At 37.5% G+C, this 23,737-nt stretch overlaps 1 protein-coding gene across 1 annotated transcript in view; it reads right to left on the bottom strand.

Moving 5' to 3' along the window:
- The window catches only part of necab1 (N-terminal EF-hand calcium binding protein 1), a 33,618-nt gene extending 14,437 nt beyond the window's left edge, over positions 1 to 19,181 (bottom strand). The window contains exons 1-5 of the mRNA XM_067500693.1: positions 18,969 to 19,181; positions 17,186 to 17,210; positions 15,597 to 15,705; positions 7,466 to 7,491; positions 7,081 to 7,178 (exon numbers count right to left, since the gene is read on the bottom strand). Coding sequence (XP_067356794.1) covers positions 7,081 to 7,178; positions 7,466 to 7,491; positions 15,597 to 15,705; positions 17,186 to 17,210; positions 18,969 to 19,181 — 471 coding nt within the window. The remainder of the gene's footprint in view (positions 1 to 7,080; positions 7,179 to 7,465; positions 7,492 to 15,596; positions 15,706 to 17,185; positions 17,211 to 18,968) is intronic.
- Positions 19,182 to 23,737: the final 4,556 nt, after the last annotated feature.

The raw sequence follows: 23,737 nt of genomic DNA, 5'->3' as shown, positions 1-23,737 counted from the left end.
CCCTGACAATCTCATTGTCAGCAAACACACACGCATGCATGCACACTGAGAGTGAGTCACGACAAAACCGGTAAAGGTCTCCTGACTACCATCTGAGCGCAAACTACCTCCTGTGATCTGTACCTTTGTGTGTATGCGTGTGTGTGTGTGTGTGTGTGTACCACCATCTACAGCCATTCTAAACAGCATAATGTTGGACGGATTTTTTCCTTTTTGCCTTTTTCTTGATCTTTCATCTTTAGGTGTATAAAAGGTCAAATGTGTGCTTTGTGGGAGCTGGGGACTCATAGTTCTCAACACTACATTTCAGCTTCTGACTACACATTACTGCCAAAATTATACAGTTTATTGTAAAATGCTTTCTGATGTGTTTGAATTCATGTTGTTTGTGTGTAAAATGCGTGAGATCAAACAGCAAATGGTCAAACCTAGAGATGAGCTGTTGAACATAATGTAGTTTTACATAAAATATATTTTCCCTAATCATAGTTAGTGACGTAAAACTGTGATAAAGAAGATGGAATATTGACCTTAACTTTGTCATCAGTCTGTTGTCAGTTTACCCTAAAAGGAGTCTACATGTTGTTATTGTTCCTGAGTGGATAAATATTAGGATATTGCCAGTTTAAACCATGTCCAGTATAACATTTCGTAATGTGTAGTAATACGTAACACATTTTGTCAGGAGTCAAACTCTACCTGTCCACACCGGGCATATATCCAGCTCCCTTTGTGTTTAGCCATGTTTAGTGTTATCACAGGTGCTACTCATTTCACCGTCATTTCTCACTGGAATTAGCTGCCAGAGAGAATGCGTAACTAAAGAAGGGAGGCTATACTATTTACAATCCAAGGATTTGTGTCACATATAAATTTACCGCTCAATAACAACTTTGATCAGGTAAAAGGTTTAGAAACTTTTTCTGTATTAAAACCTTTATTCTGACATTGTGGAAACGTATTGTCTACTCCCATAATGTGTTCACGTCCTTAAATGTTTGTAAATGGTCAACATCTATTTCTGATCATGCAAATATAACAGAGGGTTCTGGTTAATTCACTTTACTGATTAACATAATGGGTTATAAAATGTATATATTTATATATATATATTGTTTATTTTATATTTTGTTTACATTTGAAAAACATCACTTAAAATCATTTTACAGCATTATTATCAAGTGTTACATCAGTAAAGTTAATTGCATCCCATTGGTTTAACATTAACTTTAAACCTGCAAATATAACCACGGTGCAGATACACAACTACATAGAGTTAAACTTGGTAGTTATTTAGTAACAGCTAATCTGTGGGTAAGAACTACTTTGTAAATTGTAAACAGTTTAAATTAATTCTGATTAATCTATATCAGATCCAGGCCTCCAGCTCTACGATTGTGACACATAAGACACAAGTTCAAAACACAGACAGACTATTTTTAGATGTATTTGGATGACTAATACAGGTTTCGCATTTGGAAATCCCCATCTGTGGACATATGTAATAAGTAGGACATTTCTATTAGGAGATAATTTCTATTTGGATATCTCTGTACTGGCCCTTGGACTGACTGAGGACCGGTGCAGGATGTACCCCACCTCTCACCCAATGACAGCATGCGTCCACAGAAAGAGGTCTTTGTCAGACATCTAAATACTGAATTACCCATAATACCCATATTATACAACCAATTACATTCAAAAAAAGTGATATGCTGGTGTCTGTGTATTAACCCTGCATTATACTTTATATTTATAAACATAGAAAATACATGTGGAACAACTGATCTGATATATACGTTTTCTTTTTTTAGACATTCACACAAAGCTTTGATATCCGTGTTTCTGAAATTTTATTTCCGCTAATTTAAATCTGGTGTCTTAACAAAACATTGTGTCTTAATACTACAGTAGCTGTGAAGTGTGGAACACAGCATCCTCCTGTAGATGCAAGGAAGAAACACCTGAGATCTGCTAAGAAAAGGTTTTAGAGTCAGAGCTTTCTGTAATAGCTTTGGCAAGAATAACTGTACAAAATACAACCCTGCATGTCTCTGCACAGATATGTATACAAGCCTGCTTCTGATTTAGATGCACAATCCTGTTCCAGCTCCCCCACACATGTGCATGGATGTTTGATGTGTGCACACAAAACTACACACATATACACAAATTAGCACATGCAGATATACCAACGATCTTTCAATCCAAAAAAAGGAAAAACACCTCATGAACACACTCATCATGCCCCTCATACACATCATAGACCACCCACTCAAAATCATATACAGTTCAGGAGAAACGACTGAGCTTTAAACCGTGACTAATGCAGCATCTGTTCTCCTCCTCACACTGGCGTACAGTAACTTGATTACATTTATCTTTTTTCTATGCTATGACTCATTTTAGGGTCACAGACATATTTTATGGTAGCACACTCCCTTTGTGGATGAGAAAATATGAATTAGACTTCAAGGAGCAAACATGTTACCAAGTCTCCTAGTAAAAAATCTCTCTCTCAAATAAAGTAATTTGACTTGAAAGTTTGAAAGTTACTGCCTTAATCAATAGCTACCCTGTTTAATTTGTGAAGAGTAGATTATTTTCATTTGAACTTAATTATCCATTTTGTATCATATATATGTGGAGGGAAAAAAAAGATTGACTGAGGAGCCATTTGGAGTTCTGTTTTTTTTTTGTACTTCATTAAAGGTGATTTAAGGCTTTCAAAAGTCAATGCTAAGATGAATAATATTTTTATAAATGACAGAACCTTCAAATACATCCGTACTGCCTTTCCTCTTTTCCGACTGCATGCTCTCTCACGTCCAGCTCTCAACTATTCTCTTGGAGAACAGAAAATGATTTGAGGTGCAATTTGATTTTCGCACCTCATCATAGCTCGACGCATGCTGAAGTCTATGAAAGACTGCAACGAGATTCCAAAAGTATCCCCATGGTTCATTTCCTTTGCAGAAATGAAGGCTGCATTTTAGGGACATGTAATTCACTGCTGTGCCCCTGCAGGTTCAATGTTTTTTGAAATCTATTTTTAAGAAAAATACACTTTTCACTTGGAGGGAAGTACTGGTCTCAAATGTACTTTTTGAGCATAAATGTATTATTTTCCTAAAATGCCCTCTCACCAGAGTCTTTTTTTGTTCATTTAGAGTCCAATTATTTACTAATCTGAAACCATTTCCTGCCATTACCATTTATTTAGTCACCACAGTTCTGATACTGGATGTCATCATGTGTTACCTCTTTCTGTGCTAATAAAGAACTGCCCCTGACAAATGAATGGTTTGAGTCCCACACGCTTTTCCCTAAGGCAGCCAAACGAGACAGGTTTGCTTCAGTGCAGATCTGAGAGGCGATTTGAGCTTCACATTATGTGTTGTGTATGCCAGATGAGATACTACACATGACAGAGGGGTTAGGGAAAAAAGCTCCTGCTGCAGATCCAAAAAGCCCCTTCTCCACCTTATCCTCACATTCTTTTCCCATTTCTCTCTTTACCTTCATCTTTGTCTATTTATCTTTCTCCTCTTTGCCACCCTCATCATTCTCCATCCTATAATTTGGAAAGGTAGTCAACTGTAGTCACAGCTCTATGGCACAATCAAGAAGATAGAAAGCCTCCTAAAGGCATGATCAAAAGCAATGTTTCTTTGGTAATGTAGCCATTAAATTCCTCATCGATGTTATCCACAAGTCCAAAAAGAATCATATCACGTTTTGTTCTGGGGGTTAATTAGAAGCATAAATGTGCTGTGGTTTGTCCTTTTTGGCTCTGTAATGTAAATCTGACAAATGGGAGATCTGAGGAAACCAGCTGGGCAGCACAGTAGCCTGCTGGGAGAGATTTGCAGTGTGAAGCTCGGACCACACTGTGAGTAAATCAAACATCTCTTATTGTTATTATGTGCTTGGCTTTAGATGTCAGAGAGATGTGACTATACTGTGGAAGTGTGTGGGAGTGTGTCACATGGATGTAAATGAACAAGAATCACTGACTATGAACAGATGATGTGTTTTGAACAGATGAAGGAATCTTAATTTTAGCAGAATGTTGACAAAGGTTTCTCTTATTATCCAAGTGACAAAATCTGCTACAACTTTCATTCCTCAGTCATATCAAAGTACACACACAAACACACACACACACACACACACACACACACACACACACACACACACACACACACACACACACACACACACACACACACACACACACACACACAGTGCCATCCACCAAGAATAAAGGCATTTATTTAAACATGTGCAGAGATCTTGGCTCGTGTGATGTATTTATAAGTAACCTGGATGACTGTACAGTGTGAACAGGAGCTAGTGGTAACCAAAGTAATAAATTGTGAGTTTCCACGATATTTGTGGTAGTAGATAAAGCAGGGCTACTTTCCCACAAGTCTCAATTTTATCCAGCATAGCAACAAGTTATATTGGTCACTCCACTTCTTCGTTCCAGATAAAAACATTTTAACAGCTATCCCATCTATCCCCAGATGAGCGACTTCAGCGATCCTGACATTTTCTCCAGTAACACTGTGAGGTTAACAATTGTGGTTTTGAATAAAAAAGTCTCCACTGTTGAATGGATGGGCATGAAATCTGACACAGTCACGTTCCCCACAGAATAAATTAAACTCTCTTTTTTCCCTCCAGAGCTATCTGAAGGTCAAAACACCAGCAACACTTGCAGCATAATGAGCTTTACTATTAAACCAATGTGTGTTGATTTGTGGTATACAAAAGAGAATCTTTTATAAAGATGGGCGTGAGACCAAAAGTCATTAACTAAGGGTAAAAACATATAACACGATCAATAATACATACACATATATGCCAGTAAATACTTTGTAACATACACACGTGTGTATTGTGTATAAAGTCATGTGTTTTTGGGCCAGTCACATTCCCAATTAATAGTGCAAAATCTTCTAAAGACAAAACTAAATACCACCTAATATAAAGAAAAAGGTGTAAATACTAAGTAGACGGGTGCATAAGAGAACCTCCTAAAAATGTAAAATGGGTAAGACTTCACATTAGTCATTCATAAAAACTTGGTAATTAAAAACTGGTTCATACTTCGTGGCAATATACTCTTACAAAATCGACAATGCTTCTTTGTTCCCCTAAAAATGTGACCTGATACATAAAAAATAATTGATATTCTATCAGTCTCAGCTGTAAAGAAGTTTCATTACTGCTAATTAAATACTAGTATGCTACATAGCTTCTAACTAAAATTCTAACATTACTTACAACTCCTAGGTTGACTGATTCCATCTTTTTACCTCGTGGGCCAATATTGAGGCCTGGCACCTCGTGAAACTTGACAGAGGAAATTTGACATGATGCATTTAGGGCTGTGACACTCCAAGCTGACGTCAAACAACTAGTGCTATTGAAGACTAACTGCTGCGTCGCCTCATGTCAGCTTGGTCTGGGTTGATAAATGGTACTCAAACACACTGCAAAGATGAGAGCTGATGAGCACGAGTACTGCACATTCTGTGCTTGCACGAGAGGAAGAGAAAGCAGAAGACCTATGACCACTTATACAAATTGTAAACCTCACTTGTAAGTTTCTTTGGGTGAAAGCATCTGCTAAATGACTAAATGTGAAAATGTAAAAAAAATGTAAACAAAACTGCATCAGCACTACTCTTGCTCGACACAGTTAGTTTACAACTGCTTCTAATTGACAATGTATGTTTGTTGGTTATATTTTGTACTGTTGTTGCCATTTATATATTTCAGGTCTTTTCTATATCTTTTATATATGTCAGAAATGGTTAAAAAGCTGCAGCCCGGGGTCTGACAAGTCGGGATGGTGTGAGACGCACCATACATACTAAGACGATAAGTCGATACTGGCCATCGGCTGACCATCTGCTTGGTGTGTCCCAGCCCTTAGTTTCACATTTTGGGGCAAATCTGGACCTAAATGCAGAGCTAAGTATATTTTTACATGGTTTATTTACTAAAAATCATGCATACCACTGGCAAAAAGAACAAAAATGACTTCTAATCAACAAGATTAAATAGGATCAGGTAAGTAGCTACTGTACACACTTCAGCCTCACGATAACTTCAACAGGTAACATACGATCAGGCAAGTAACTTCAACTGCTGGCAAAGACTGACGTGGATGAAACGTTAAAGTCTGAAAGTCCTAGTAATATAGTTTACAAGTGATGTTACACTGAAAGCCGACTACGTGACACAGTATCAAAGCAGAAGTATGATGTGACCACCCCAAATGAACCTTCATTACATCATGCTCATATCAAAGTGTTTGCTGATATTGAAAATCCGATATCCTTTTTATTTGGCTCAATCAGAGTTGAAGGGTTTATTTAAAACCAATCTGTTTGCATAATACAGACTTTATTGAACAAAATAACAACAATGGCAGCAATAAAACATCTTTGTATTCTGATGAACTGTTTCATCTTTTATATTGCCCATTCGTATGTAATACAGTACTATTGATTGGCCAGCCGATGTGAAAACACAAAAGAACTGTAGGTAGGAGAAGGTAAGTGAATGCGCGTCAATGTGTGTGTGTGTGTGTGTGTGTGTGTGTGGCATGCCTCAATCAGGTGAGATAAACAGGAAAATGTGAATGGCAGGTAGAGAGCAGAGAGAGGGGGAGAGCAGACTAGGTGCTGGAAAAATATGAGGTCAAAAACAGGAAGAAAAAGAGCAGAACAACAAAAAACCTCAATCAGGTCACTTAAGGTTTCCTCTAAAATGTGAGGGAAAGAGAGCTTTTTTCATGCAGTTTTAAAAGAAAAAATAATTATACTGTGTGACCCTAATCAACTTGTATTGTCAAACTCCCAACTCATACTTTATTCCTTCTATATTTAAATTCAACTATTAACACCACTGCTTTTATTTAGACTCAACGTTTTTTAATTATGGCTAATCTGCAAGTCTTGATTTGAGTCTTCACTTAAGTACTATGTGCACTCCAAAACCTATGCATATGCAGATGATAAACACATTATTGCATTATTATTGCATTATTGTTTATAAACTTACCTTCTTAGTTTTATCCATTGCCTTAAGTATGGACATGTTCAAGTCCTCTAAGGCAGCAAGAACATTCTCATATTCACCAAGGTGCTGGGAGAAATACTCTTTAGAGAAGGTTTAAATAAAGAAAGAAACAATTTGTTAGTTAAACAACTAGCACAAGGCTGTAGATGTTTTGTTGAAGTAGCATTCGTGTGACACCTCAGTCACACAGCCTGTAGGGGTTTGGTCATAAAGCATGTGACTACATCTAATGTGGCTGCTTTCTTCTGCTGGAAAATGTCAAATAGCATTTGAATCTGTGGTGCTCCTGCCTGAGAGGTAAGATAAAGCTAGTACAACAGTGCAGCTTCTGAAATTTAAAATCCACTTGTATTTAGGTCCAACTTACCACAGAGTTCATCAGTGTCCACATTGCTGAAAGACAAAAGAGGAGAGAGATATTTTAATAAATTGAAGTAATACAGAGCTGCTTTCTGTGGTTTTAGTACATGTTTATGATTGAAGTTCTTTCTGCTTCAAGCTGAAAACCTAATTTAGAGACATATTTTAAAGGATTGGTTTGGGTTTTTACAAGTCACTCTTAATAACGTTGGGTTTCCCAAATTTACTTGAGTATAGATCTTGGTCACTGTAATTTTTGTACTTTCCACAGAATGACTGCTAAACTTCAGCATTTCAATCAAACTAAATCAAGATGGCTGTGTAGCCACATACTACTCAGAGTGGCCATCCTGACCCTTGTCCTCCATGATATTAGTAAGACCACCTAGTATTAATGTTGTGGCTCATCGATGTATATGACATCACAGACCTCAGGTTTTTTCCCTGTTGTAACACCCACTGATTTGTTTTGCCTCATCTGTGAAAAAAACACAATTTGTGTCTGCATTTATCCAGGCTGTTCTGCAAGAAAGACAGAATAGGGGAACGCAATCCACAGACTTCCTCTGATATGTCCTAGAAGAACCAAGTTTTGGACAACAGAGAATCAAAAAAGCACAGTTTGCAAAGTTGTGAGAGTTATTTCTCATTAGACTAACAGCTGTGCGTCCGACTGACAAAAAGCTGCATACATTTTTTTTACATATTTCAGTGTGGTAAAATCCTTCAGGGTCAGTGTGGAGAGTAGGAAAACATATGCCTATGCACATATGACTTAAGTAAAGTAAAGTAAGTAAGTAAGTAAGTAAGTAAGTAAGTAAGTAAATGACTTAATAAGCGATCATCAATTCGATTTATTTTGTCTCACTGAAACTTGGTTGCAGCAGGAAGAATATGTCAGTCTAAATGAGTCAACCCCCCCAAGTCATATTAATTATCATGTTCCTAGAAGCACAGGCCGAGGTGGAGGAGTTGCAGCAATCTTCCATTGTAGCTTATCAATAAACCCTAGACCTAAACATAGTTATAACTCATTTGAGAGCCTTACTCTTAGCCTTTCACACCCAAACTGGAAAACTCAAAAACCACTATTATTTGTTATCATGTACCGTCCTCCAGTCCCTTATTCAGAGTTTTTGATTGAATTTTCTGATTTTCTAGCTGATTTAGTGCTTAGTACAGATAAAGTCATTATAGTGGGTGACTTTAACATTCATGTAGATGCTGACAGTAACTGCCTGAGCACTGCGTTTAATTCATTATTAGATTCAATTGGTTTTTCCCAAAATGTAAATAAACCCACTCACTGTTTTAGTCACACGTTAGACCTTGTCCTTACGTATGGAATTGAAACGGATAATTTAACAATATGTCCTCACAACTCTCTTCTGTCTGACCATTTTTTAATAACATTTGAATTTACAATAACGGACTATATAGCAGTTAGGGAAAAATTCCACTATAGCAGATGCTTAAGTGAAAAAGCTGTCAACAAATTTAAAGAAATTATTTCTTCATCATTTGCTTCACCATATGTTAATACAATGGGAAGTAGTCTCCTTAATGTTACTCCTGCACAAGTAGATTATCTTGTTGACAATTCTGCAGCCTCACTACGTACAATACTCGATAGTGTTGCCCCTCTAAAAAAGAAGGCAGTAAATCAGCAGAGGCGATCTCCATGGTATAGTTCACAAACACGCAACTTAAAACAGGAAACACGAAAGTTGGAAAGGAAGTGGCATTCCAGAAAGTTAGAAGAATCTCATTTAGCCTGGAAAAATAGTTTAAAAATGTACAAAAAAGCTCTCAGTGATGCCAGAACAGCATATTATTCATCATTAATAGAAGAAAACAAGAACAACCCCCGGTTTCTGTTCAGCACTGTAGCCAGGCTGACTAAGAGCCATAGTTCTGTTGAGCCTACTATTCCCTTAACTTTGAGCAGCAATGACTTCATGACCTTCTTTATGAATAAAATTGTAGCTATTAGAGAAAGTATTCACCAGATCCTCCCCCCAAAAATTACAGATAGATCTTCATGTACAGCAGTGCTAGAATCATGGATAAGGCCCCACTCCCTGTTAGACTGCTTTTTACCCATAGATCTCTCTGAGCTAACTTCAATTATTACCTCATCTAAACCAACAACCTGTCTGCTAGACCCTATTCCAACTAAGCTGCTCAAAGAAGCTTTACCCTTAATAGATACGTTCATATTAGATATCATCAATCTATCTTTAGAAACAGGCTATGTACCACAGGCCTATAAGGTAGCTGTAATTAAACCATTACTTAAAAAACCCTGTCTTGACCCAGGTGTTTTAGCCAATTACAGACCAATATCTAATCTCCCCTTTATTTCTAAAATAATTGAAAAAGTAGTCGCAAAACAATTATGTGATCACCTTCATAGGAATAATTTGTATGAAGAGTTTCAGTCAGGATTTAGAGTTCATCATAGTACAGAAACAGCACTGGTAAAAGTCACCAACGATCTTCTCATGGCCTCAGATAATGGACTCATCTCTATACTTGTTCTGTTAGATCTTAGTGCCGCATTTGATACCATTGATCATAACATTTTATTACAGAGACTGGAACATGAAATTGGAATTACAGGAACTGCACTAGGTTGGTTTAAATCCTATCTGTCTGATAGATTTCAATTTGTTCATGTTAATGATGAATCCTCCATGCACACAAAGGTTAGCTATGGAGTTCCACAAGGCTCTGTGTTAGGACCAATACTTTTTACTTTATATATGTCTCCTTTAGGCAACATTATTAGAAAACACTCCATAAATTTCCACTGTTATGCTGATGATACCCAGCTATATTTATCTATGGAACCAGATGAAAATAATCAGTTAATAAAGCTTCAAGCATGCCTACAAGACATCAAGGCCTGGATGTCCCACAATTTTTTACTTTTAAACTCAGACAAAACTGAAGTCATAGTATTTGGGCCCAAAAATATCAGAGATATGATGTCCAACCATATTGTTACCCTAGATGGCATAAGTCTGGCCTCCAGTACTACTGCAAGGAACCTTGGAGTTATTTTTGATCAGGATCTGTCCTTTAAGTCACATATAAAACAAATCTCTAGAACAGCCTTCTTCCACCTACGGAACATTGCCAAAATTAGGAGCATACTGTCTCAAAGTGATGCCGAAAAACTGGTCCATGCATTTGTTACTTCTAGGTTGGACTACTGTAATTCCCTACTTTCAGGATTCCCCAGTAACTCCCTAAAGAGCCTGCAATTAATCCAAAATGCTGCAGCAAGAGTGCTGACTGGAACTAGCAAGAGAGATCATATTTCACCTTCACTAGCTTCTCTCCATTGGCTTCCCATTAAATTTAGAATAGAATTTAAAACCCTGCTTCTTACATATAAAGCTCTGAATGGTCAGGCTCCATCATATATAGAAGACCTCATAGCACCATATCATCCCAGTAGACCACTTCGCTCTCAGAATGCAGGCCTACTTGTGGTTCCCAGAATTTCCAAAAGTAGAGTGGGAGGTAGAGCCTTTAGCTATCAAGCTCCTCTCTTGTGGAACCAGCTCCCAGTTCAGATTCGGGAAGCAGACACCCTCTCTACTTTTAAGTCTAAGCTTAAAACCTTCCTCTTTAATAAAGCATATAGTTAGTTATAGTTATGCTGCCATAGGCTTAGACTGCTGGGGGACCCACCCCCCAATGCACTGAGCTCCTTTCCTCCTCTTGACCATCTCTCCTCTCCTCTCACCCCGCAATTCTCACCACTGTATGTCATTAACTCTGTGTGTTCTCTCCCGTAGTTGTCTTTGTCCTCCTCTGTCCCCCTCTCTCTGTCCCTTTCTGCAGGTGTCCCCCGGCTTTGAAGCTGTGTGTCTTCCAGCGTGCAGCTACTGGTCCTACCAATCTGCCCGATGTTTTGTTGTTGCTTTTTGTTGCTCTGTTCTTTTCTCTCTCCCCTTTCCACTCACCCCAACCGGTCGAGGCAGATGGCCGTCCACCCTGAGCCTGGTTCTGCTGGAGGTTTCTTCCGTTAAAGGGAGTTTTTCCTCTCCACTGTTGCCTATGGCTTGCTCCAGGGGGAATTGTTGGGTTGTCTTTATATATCTTTATAATCTTGACTTTATTCTGTAAAGTGCCCTGAGATGACTTTGTTGTGAATTGGCGCTATATAAATAAAGTTGAATTGAACATATGAGAACCTCACAACCTGAAAAGTCTTGAACATATTTTATTAAAATAGAGAAGACAGGGGTGAAGTTTAATACCATCCATGTTTTCCCCAAACTATAGGACGCAAATGTGTGAAAAAAAGTGATAGACTTTCTTTTCATTTCCTGCACAGACTTTATTTTGATGAATCAGTGTGTGAAAGAGTAAAATATGTCATGATTCACTGAAAAATTTCCCCGGAGGTGTATGCTTAAGAACCAGTGGACCAGTGAGTGAATTCTTCAACAAAAACCCTTGAGGGATTTTTAGCTGTTTGTGGTGAATGTCCATGTGTTTTAGAGAGGTCTGAGCTTTGTATAGTATGTGCATGTCTGAAAACAGTGACACTAAGAAACAAAATTGTAAAGAAAAAAGAGAAAGGGGGGCGATCAAGACAATGTGCCAAAATGGACAATTAACAACTGTGTCCTCTGCTCAGCTACAACAGAAAAAAAGGAAATGTCCCTGTTACGGTGAAGGAGGTCACGCTGGTTTTAACTCTGTTCCACACAAGCTGTAGGTGTTCACAGGGGTGAAAGTGCTGCAGCAATCATTTGGTTCAAACAGGCGAAAACACTTAGAGCCACAGAGGACAGACACTAGCTGAGTAACAGACTAAAAGCTCTCTCTTGTGTACCTTGAAACTTGGCTTCTCTGACATTTTAAGGTACATTATGTTTTAATGGACTGCAGGTTAAGCACTAAATACAGATTTGCTGCACAAACAATGAGAAACATTATGAATTAAAGCAGAGCCTAAATGTACTCTCAGTGGTGAGTTGAACAGAAAAAACTACAAATTCTTTATCCATAAATTAAACTGTCTGTGGTTACAAATTACATAATCCTTCAGTGCTCAACTTCCACATGACCTGGTTAACCAGGCCTCAGGGCAGATCTTACAGCTTGGTGACTCATTCTTTAATCGATACAGGAATCAATTTCAGACCTCCAAATTGCTTCCTAACAATTTTACCATCTGCTTCCCTCCCTGTTCATTTCGCAGAAGGAGGCACATGTTCATTTTAGTTAAACATGGAGTCCACTGAGGTTCTCCACCAAAGTTGGTCAAATGTGTGTATTTAAATCTGATGCAGTGTTGCTGCATTAGTTTGCGCATGTGAATTTGTTTTGGGGATCCATGAAGCCCTTACAATAGTACTACGATAGTTGAAATAGCCAATAGCTCTAATAATGGGACAACTTGTGAACAAATAATATCATGGGTAAGGATGCACTGTAAAATTACATTTACATTTAGTCATTTAGCAGACGCTTTTATCCAAAGCGACTTACAAGTGAGGTACAAGGCAAGCAAAAATCTAAGTCAATTACTCCCTTATTTTTAAAAAATGTAATAAACTAAATAATTAGTTGAAAAAATCAGCATTTCATTCATTCAGTCCATCATTTTAACCCTAAAGAATCCAAGGAAGCCTGAATCCGAGCAACTTCTCATATAATACTAGTAAATAGTAAATGTGTTTAATAAATGTAAAATACATAAGTCAATTTAACAAACAAAATGAGGGTAAATAAAAGGTATTAAGTGATTCCACAAAATGCCTGACTTATGCTTTACTATGGTACATAATCATTGGCTTCACTGTTTGAATACATCTTTCTTTTTTCATTGCTGAGCCAATCAGTGATGCTTTAGATACTAGAACAACTGAACCAACCATGTCTGTCCTATAAAGCACATGAAAGAGCAATAAAGATATTTTGGTAAATCGTATATTTGGCAGATAACATAACATATTTAAGTACACTGTTTTCATATTATGAATGATCTTGTTTAAATATATTGTATATTCACTTGTACTGACAACAGCATCATTTAGCTCTTTTGTGTTCGGTCTATGCACTCATAGCACCTGGTTGTAGCTGTAAATTTGTAGATAAAAGTGGTTTAATCCAATTTTATTTGATTTATTTATGGTATTTGTATGGACTTAACCGCTTAGCGTACTGACTTAACTGCTACCTCAACAATAGTCAACACTGCCACGTCCAATTACACGTGATGAGGTTTAGTTAAACTAGGTATATTTAGTTGGAACATTTCATACTCAAGCATCCAGAGGGGCTTGTTCAGAGGGTATAAACTATCTATCAACTGCTAAAGGTGGCATCTTTATTACACTGTGTCCTGGGAAACTGTGGCTTCAGCCATTTTGTTGCAGCAGGTAACAAAGCTGTGATTACAATAAAAAAATGTTCTTATGGGTTCATACAGCTCTCATGTGGTACAAAAATAAAATAACTTTATATAACTTCTTGATGACTTCTATACCTATATAACAATGTGGAATATAGTATATTCTTTTCATGGCTTTGGGTCAAATCAACTCTATTCCCCTTGAAACATTATGGTAGAACCCAGATGCTATTGACTTTGATAAAACACTGAGTTTGTGCTACCAGCAAGATAATGTTTGCCATTTGTACAACTCTTACGTGAAGAGTTCAGTTGCAGTAGCAACAAGCTGGAAAGCAAAGCTTCTCTCTTATCCTCTGTGTAAAAGTGTGTTGTTGGAGACTTTGTCTTTGCTCTGTTGAAAGTGAAACTACATCTGACAGTGATGCTGAGATACGCCTCACTACAGCAATAATTACAGAGATACAGTACATCTTAAAGTAGTAGTGATAGGTCATGGAGCCAGTTCTTACAGAAGATGCAAACATGGTCATGTAATAAAGCATTGTATCTTTAGCCTGACAGGGCAGCTACTATGGCTGCCACATAGAGACAGACAACTAATTACACCTACAGACAATTTAGAGTCACCACTTAACTAACCATGTCCTTAGTTAGTGCAGGAAATAAGAAGATGTGAACATCACACAGAAAGAGCCCAGTCAGCCATCAGGTTGAAACCCTGAACATACATGCTGTGAGGCAACAGTGCAAATCATAATGCTGCACATGTAATATCTTATGTAACTGATGGATGAGTTGTTAATTAAATCTTATATAAAAACATTACTACTGCTCAGGGAATGAAATCTTTTTGCACATTGCTGCTCTGTTGTGAAAGGATTTCTTTAAACCACTAATATAACTATATTGCATTTAGTCTGAATATGTCTAGCTTAATTCTACTTCCACTGAGAAAACACAACACTTCTATTGTTCATTCAAAGTGATATGTAAGGCCTGATTGCAGGATTGTCTATGAACATACATCTTTATGACTCTGGCTGTATCTTTGTGGTTGTTGTCATGCTGCATGATGAACTGGGGGCCGATCAGATGGATCCTCGATGATGACACTGTATGATGGATTAAAATCTAAAACGCCTAAAACTTTTGCAAAGCACAGAATTTGTAATTCTTACATATAAGAAATAGGAATGAGAGACAGTTTCACTGCTATGCTGCCTGGAGGGTTTCTCTTGGTCTGCTTGTCAATGCTCAAACATTTCTGACCTTATGAATAAAATTCTTATCACTGTGAACCATTTCTTAATAATAATATTAATATTTCATACAACAAGGTTCACATTCCTTTGGGTGTTTCATATAAAATTCTGTTCACTTTTAAAATATATTGAAAAACAAATCCAACATGATATTTTATATAATTTCATGGCGGAGTCTGTCCAGTTTAGTTTGAACTTGTGAAGATCTTTTTAGAAAAATGATCTGCAATGATTAAATATGTCAAATAAGCTTCAGTTGGTGACAAACTCAGTGGTCACAATGTTGCTGGTAGTTAAGCTGATGCTTTTTTCTGCTGCTGAAAGGGGATTTGTTTTTTATTAAGAAAATTATATCTATTATGACTAAATGTAACAAAAGTCAAAATTGTGATACTTGCCTATAACACTTATCAAAACAGGTTATTGTAATTCATATCTTAATCGTGTCCCCCATGGACCAAAGTAATAAAAGGTAAAGTAATTAACTGGCTTACTCTGTGTTATGAGTATCAATTGTGTGGAAGAGCTCTTTGAGTTCCTCGGCTGTCAAGACTCCATCAGAGAAGTAAGCTTTGAATTCGTCAAAGGACAGCTTCCCATCATCTGTGGACGAAGCATAAATGCAGCTTGTCAGCACAGTATTAGAACAGCTCAGTCACACGCATATCATTCTGTGAGTAAAATATTCAACTGTAATGAAATGATGTCATGACAATGAGGAGATTGGAAGTGGGTCACTATCACAAATTTCAGCGCTAAATTATTATGACCTAATTATGTTCAGTTAAGAAATTCAGTCATAATTAAAATATATCTGACTTGAAAAAACCCAGGTAAGATGATTTTATGAACCACAGGATTCGAAGGGGTGGCATTTCCTTATGTTAGGAAAATGGAGCAAAAAACTGAAACAATACCACAGTGGAATAATTCTGTTCGTTTTAATTATTGCAATAAATAACCCGTAGCGCTGAGAGTCATGATGATTTGTTTGATTAGACCAACTTGATTGTAGCCTCAGGTGTTAATTTTTATGCTTTGAGGAGCTGCAATTGTGCAGAGAATAATGGTGCTTGAAATATTCATGAGGTAAAAATAAACGACATTTCAAAATGATAAGACCCTAAGTGGAAAAATGAAGATAACTAGCCTAGACATGTTTTTCCACACAGCTCTGGCTTCACTGTGGCTCTCTTCGTGTGAGACATGAGATGGCTGAGCTTAAAATCGTCGCTGCTGACCTTCTCTGGAGGTGATGCAAAGTACGCCTGTGTTGTTACTACAGATGCTGAGAGCTAGAAGCTCTTTTGTATGATGTGAGGCACGCACACGCACGTAAATTGTGCACACGGTGACTTGTTGTCAATAAGCTTAAAAAAAATCTTGGACAGATTTGACATGTAAATGCTGCTGTTTCCACAGCACAAAAACAAACACGAGGGATGACTTCTTAACTTGCTACTTGACAAGACCTCAAATTATTCCCAGCGTGGGACTGCCATTTAATGAATAATGAAGCATGTCCTGCCATGTTCATAAGCCCTTCTCAAAAATGAAGGCAAATAGTGTTGGAATACCACCATGAGTGATTTCTGCCAGTAAGTATCACATTCAACACACACTGAAAAGAGCCATAAAAGCACACAGGCCTTTCATGTTATTTCACCTCTTGCTTGAGGTGAAGAAGAATGTGCAGAAAATCTGGATTCATGCTCTTGCTGTCTATACCTCGTAATAAAATCAATAAGAATTTATTTCTATATTTTCACTTCATATAATGATAATACTGCACAAGATAGTGGAGGCAAAACAACTGCTGAATTCCTTCTTAACTATCAGCTGTAAACCTCTGAATCTTTATATGAAGACTACCATGTTAAAAGTGTCTAACTGGTACAAGTTTTTGAGATTTGGTCAGTGTCCTGTTTCCATGGAAAGTGAAAGAGTATCAGCAGGGAGTCACGATCTGAATTTCTTTGAGAAAGAATAACCAGTTTTACTATTGAGAAAGGACGGTTGACGTGATGGCAAACACAGATGAGAATGTGTGAGTCTGAATGGAGCTGGATGGTGCAATTGTTACCGTTTTTATCGGCTCTCCGTAATATCTGTGATGAGAAAAGGAAAAAGTAGGGTGTCAAAAAAAGGTTTTACATCATCAAAGTTCAAACAAGTGTGTGTGTGTGTGTGTGTATGTGTGTGTGGAGGGGTGGGAATGATTGATCACACTTTCAAAAGCAATGTGCCATTAAATTATTGATAGAGCTGTCCCAGAGTCCAGAGGAGATGAAAGGCAGAGAAGCAATGACCATATAAGATTTAAAATACTCAAACCATCAAACTCAAAATAGAATTGCCCACTTTCTCGTCTTGTCATGTTTGTACTTGTGAAGAAGAATCTGAACAGGTTTTGAGTATGTTTCAACATCATAGCTGATAACCTTGTGTATGGAAACCTCCAGTGGGAAAAAATCCTTTCATCTGTGGGTTTTTCCATCTGACTGTGCTTCAGATCTGCACTATTCAGTCTTTGGTTCTTGCTCTCCTATAGATCTGATCCTGTCTGTCTCTGTCTCACACTTACCTGTTACTCATCATTCATCCAACTTTAATTTCTATGATAAATTCAACAATTAGCTAGTGGACAGAAAATTGATTAGCAATATTTTCCCGATTTATTGATCATTTAGTAAATTTGGATATAAAAAAGCCAAATATTTGATGGTTCCAGCTTCCCCGTTGTGAAATTTTGCTGCCTTTTCTTTGTCTTACACTGAACAAAATACAGTATCTCTGGCTTATAAACAGTTGGTTAGACAAATGGTGTGACATTGCCTGATGCCTTTTCTGTCATTATTATGATAGATAAAATACCAAATAAAGAAATGAACAGCAGATTAATCAAAAATGAAAATTCAGTAGTCACGGCCCTTCTGTTGTCAGCTCTCCAAACGTCTACAACTCTCCAAATAAAATTTTGGCTGATTGAATTTGATCATACCAGCTTGGATGTAAAACGCCATCACTCTTTTCAACCCTGAAGGACCCACAATTGGGGTTTCACAAAATCATCTCATCCTAATTAAGCTTTTAGATGCAATGAATAAATTTAATTGACAAAACTGAGAACAGAAAACAACTTTCCCCCCCTTTATTAGATCTGGTTATAAAGTGGAAAGCCCAGCCCAACAAACGCATCAGCACAGCAGAATGAGGATGGAGCCTGTGCAGGAGGCATTAAGAGACAACAGAGGCAACAGTTTGTCAACCAGCTTGCCTCTGAGTACAAGCAGTGGTTTAATTCATTGTTAGTCAGAGCGAGAAGACAGAAGACAGAGCACCTGTTCTACATCAGTGAGACATTTGATGTGGTGGATACAGCTTCACATCCTGGTTTCTATGTGTGTATTTAGGAAAACATCCTAAACAAGTAAGTAGTAGTTATGAGAGGAATAGAAGTAGTTGGTAGACACTGAGATAAAAAGCAATGCAATTAAATGGGAAAGAAAGCTCCATATAGGTATATAGATATATAGATCTATATATTTATATCTGTATATCTATATACATTTATATCTATATATATATATGTTTGTGTGTATGTGCATATACATATGTATGGTTGATCCAAAACCTCCAACAAAAAGGGCAATATAATAAAAATAAGTAAAAAAATCAAATGCAATGATTTTTTTTCTTTCAGTATTTTGGAAAACCTTGTAGTTTTTCCCAACTATAGGCTTTTGTCTAATATCTAGATAACAAAATAAACAATAATATCACCCTATATTATGTATAAGTTTATGATAAAATGAAGAAGCTGAATTCCATGCTGTACTCTTAAGTATGGTTTAAAAATTACTTACATCAATAAAAATCGACATTCCCTTTTTCAGCTCCAATTGAGCGCAGGGCTCCTCGGACACGGACTGGACCTCTTCTGAACAGTCCATCATCCAAAATGTGGCTGAGCGGTAAACTGCACCGGAATGTGTCCGTCTGAACCCTTTTATCTGATCTCGGTCACTGGTCAGAGAGAGAGAGAGAGAAAGAGAGAGAAAGCGCGTACATCCGTACATCTGTCAAGTCAGCCTGAATCAAACTCACTTCCGCAGCCCTGTTTCACAATTTAGACCTTAGAAGCTAGTCTCGTTTTTCATGAATACCATAGTACAAAAATAGCTTTGTCGTTGTAGCAATTCTTCCGCCGCCCATGTTAATGAATACTATATACAACGTCACTTTTTACAGAAATTCCCGTGCTCTTATTTTGACAGGAAACCACAGTACTTCCTGTTACGCTCCGGCTGTGGCCGTGTGACTTGACACCGCGGGTCTCGCCTCCAAAACCAGTCCAAACCCAGTGCTGGAGCAAATAAACTGTCACTCACATACAAATAAAATACACTTTAATATATTTGTGCACAGGCTGATAAACGGTCACATCACTGAAAAATGCGCCTTCTGTACCACGAACAGAACAACACACAGAACTGAAATAGAACTTAAACACACTGCAAACCGAATTCTCATGACTCACTACTCATCTCATTCCACCACCACTTATTTATTATTTATTTACTTTTATCATTCTACATTTACTGCACTACACTGTTTACCTGCTGTTTTTTTTTGCACATTCCAATGCAATTGCACTTTTTTTTACATGCTGGACATTTAAATGCACTATACCGTTTACATGCTGCTCTTTTTTTTAACACCCCTAGCACACTTAACTGAACTGTACTGTACTGTAAAATAGTATACAGTAGGTTTACTGGTCGGCACTGTCTTGGGTCTTGTGTCTTGTGTCCTGTCCTGTGTTACTTGTGTTGTCTGTCTACACTGTCCGTCTGTACTGTTTTTTCGTCTGCACTGTTTGCACTTGGTTGCACTCGATGCACTTTATTATAGCTTGTGTTGTTTGTAGCACCTTGGTTCTTGGAGGAACGTTATCTCGTTTCTACTGTGTACTGTGTACCACTGTGTATAGTAGAAATGACAATAAAAGCCACTTGACTTGACTTGACTTGAAAGTCTGAAAACACCTCTGTCATAAATAAGAACCACCGATACACTACAATGAGATGGACGGTAGCTTATATGGTGGCTATATATTTTTTATCGTATAGCTGAGTTGTTTTTTTAAATATGCCAAGTCTAAAATATCCTTTAAGCTTACTACTGTTAAATTCCTCTGATCAGCACATGTAGCCAAATGATAAAATCTCTAAAATAATTGTTTACCTAAATGATCCGAGTCTTATTTGACAAAACATGTTAGTTGGTTTCTATTTTCTGTTAAAACGTTGATTTAATCAATTTGGCACATTTTAAAATGGTGTAAAATACAGAAAGCAAATGTTAAGCCTAATTTTTAAGCCGTTAATAAACAATTACAAATGTTTTAGTAACAGTACATAGGGATCATAGCGTCTGGAAATTTCCCCTAAAAGTTGTGATAAGGAAAATTTCACCTTTACTTAATTTCACACTGGAAAAGCAATAAACTATTGGGATTGTTTGTAAAAACACGTCCATTTTGTGTAACACTTCCATCTAGTGGAGAGGTTTAAAAACACACAGTTCACTTCTGGATATGGTGAACTGTCAAATCCTGTGAAGATCTACAAGAATATGATTCAACCAGTGTATGATTTTAAAGAGAACGCCTCAGAGCCACTGGACACTTCGTTTCTTTAGGGACTGCCACCTTAAGGCAGTATCTACCACAGCTGGGGAAGCTATGTGGTGAATGCACATTTTGTCTGCTTGGCCCTGCTCATTATGAATGTATGGTAATCTTGCCAACACCAGAGAAGGAGAACAATGACATAAACTCAATGGCTTACTTTAAATCCTGCATAACATTTTTGTTAGACAATTTTTCATCAAAAATATATGAACTGAAAATACTTAAAAGCGACTTCTAGAAAATATTGATTGAACTCACTGTATTTTGACAAAATAATGCGCTTTGACCAATTTGTTTGTAAGCTACACTGTATTTTACAGATTAGGATTTAAAATGAAGAAATGAGCAGCCTCAAAACGGTGTGGCAAACTACAAAAAGCAATTAAACATCAGCAAAATGCTGCTATTACATACTATGCAATGTAACTGTACTTTTACCGGAGTCATGGGTGTGACTACTAGTTTCCATACTGCTAATTTCACTATAGTTTATTAATGGACTGTATTTTCCTCTTTACTGTGTTGCGGGAGAGGAGCAGTGGCATTGTATGAGGAAGTCTAGAGTGGCAGAGAAGTATGTTAGCGTGGTGCAGGATGTGTATGACAGCTGTGGTGAGGTGTGCTGTAGGTGTGACAGAAGTTCAAGGATGAGTTGGGTCTGCATCAGTGATCGGCTCTGAGCCCCTTCTTGCTTGCTCTGGTGATGGACAGGCTGACTATGATGTTTGCAGATGACATTGTATTCTGTAGAGCAAGGAGCAGGTGGATGAAAATCTAGAGAGGTGGAGGTCTGTTCTGGAAAGCAGGGGAATGAAGGTTAGCTGCAGCAAGACAGAATACATGTGTGTGAATGAGGGTGACCCAAGTGGAATGCTGAGGCTACAGGGAGAATGAAAGGAAAGGTGTTCAAGAAGGTTGTGAGACCAGCGATGTTGTTTGGCTTAGAGACAGTGCCACTGAAGAAAAAACAGGGGGCAGAGCTGGAGGTAGCAGAGCTTAAGATCTTTATGAGTGATAGGATCAGAAATTAGTACATCAGAGGGACAGCTTAGACATTCTAGAGATAAAATCAGAGAGGCCAGATTGAGGCTGTTTAGACATATTCAGAGGAGAGACTGTGAATTTATCGGTAGGGGATGCTGAAGTTGGAGCTGGCAGGAGGTTCAGAAGAAGACCAAAGAGGATATTTATGGATGTAGTGAGAGAGGACATGGGGGGCGGCTGTAGCTCAGTTGGTAAGGCAGTCGTCAATCCCTGGTCCCAGCTATATGTCAGTGTCTCTAGACATCAGCTTTCTATGTACATGTACTCAACTTAAACTGTAGTATTTACTTGTACCTGCAGTTTATATATAACCAATACTGTTGATTGTTTTACCTATATTTGCAATTTTTAATGCAGGAGTACCTGTCATGTGGCATTTGTTTTATATTTTTATTTTAAAACATTTGGGTCTTTTTAGCAGCACATTTTCAGTTTAAAAGTCCCCCTCCAACAGTATTTGAACAGTGAGACAAATTCCTTTTTTTGTTTTTACTGTAGACCGAAAACATTTGGGTTTGACATCAAAAGATGATTATGACACAAGAAACCAATATTTCAGCTTTTATTTCCAGTTATTTATATCTGGATCTGATACACAACTTAGAAGGTAGAACCTTTTGTTTGAACCAACCCGTATGAGCTAAGGGTATCTGAACATGTCATTGCCAGGTGTGTTTTCTTGCACAGGTGGCTCATATGACATTTATTATGAAAATACACTCAGTTTCAAATTTGGGTTTTGCCTTTTCAGACTGCATTTATAAGAAGATGTGTAACCAACATGAAAACCAGAGAGTTGGCGATGGGTGAACAACAACCAATTGTGAAGCTGAGAGAAGATGGAAAATCAATCAAAGCCACTGCACAAATATTGGCCATAGCCAGTACAACTATTTGGAATGTCCTGAAGAAGAAAGAAACCACTCCTGTACTAAGTAACAGATGTCGAACAGGTAGACCAAGGAAATCAACAGCAGCTGATGACAGAAACATTGTGAGAGCTGTAAAGAAAGAGCCTAAAACAGTGTTAGTGACATCAACAACAACTTCCAGAGGGCAGGAATGAAGGTATCACAATCTGTTTGCAGAAGATTTCCTGACCAAAAGTACAAAGGCTAAGCCAGAAGATGCAAAACACTCATTAGCAAGAACAATAGGAAGGCCAGGCTGCACCACAGATGCAAATGAAATGTCTATAGCAGACATGGAAACTGTTGGATTCCGTCTGTGGCTGGCTGTCACATTGCCAGCATTACCTGGAGAAACCCCACAGTGGACCATTAGATGGCAGAAAATGCTTTAAAATGAAGTTTGGCTGTTGTTTCAAGAATGAGTGGATCCCACACAAAATTATAGTTGGAGTGTACTGTGTCATATATCAAAAGTGTCCTTTTATCACTCGTAGTTATTGTGAAACACATCAGGTAATTCCTACCTGATATGCTGATGGACCTGAAAAGCTCTAAATTGTCCTTGGAAGGTTAAAGTGTTGAGGTTAATAACGAAGCCAGTCACAGATAATTACATTTAATTCGAAAAAACATCAAGTTTAAAATAGAAGAAATTGGCACATTTCGCTGTTATCCCAGGACATATCTAATTTGCAGAAATGCCCAATTCCATTTTTTCATTGTTATATCTAACAACTAATAAATACATTATAGTATGAAAATAATAAATTATAAAGAAATACCTGAAAATTGCCTTGTGTACTGCTTGATAAACTTATCAAACACTTAATTTAATACTAACACACACCTCTGATTTCATGGATTATGCTTGTAATAGAAAGAGACAAAAAGCAAAAAAAAAAAAACAACAAACTGGAATGTCAAAAAAATCTTTTATGGAAACAAACAAGAACATTGAACTGGACAGGGAAGAGTCAACATGTCT

The sequence above is a fragment of the Channa argus genome, chromosome 1 (genome assembly GCF_033026475.1).
Source record: "Channa argus isolate prfri chromosome 1, Channa argus male v1.0, whole genome shotgun sequence".
Lineage (NCBI taxonomy): Eukaryota > Metazoa > Chordata > Actinopteri > Anabantiformes > Channidae > Channa > Channa argus.
Note: the sequence above shows the minus strand (reverse complement) of the source record. Positions and strands in the feature narration are given on the sequence as shown.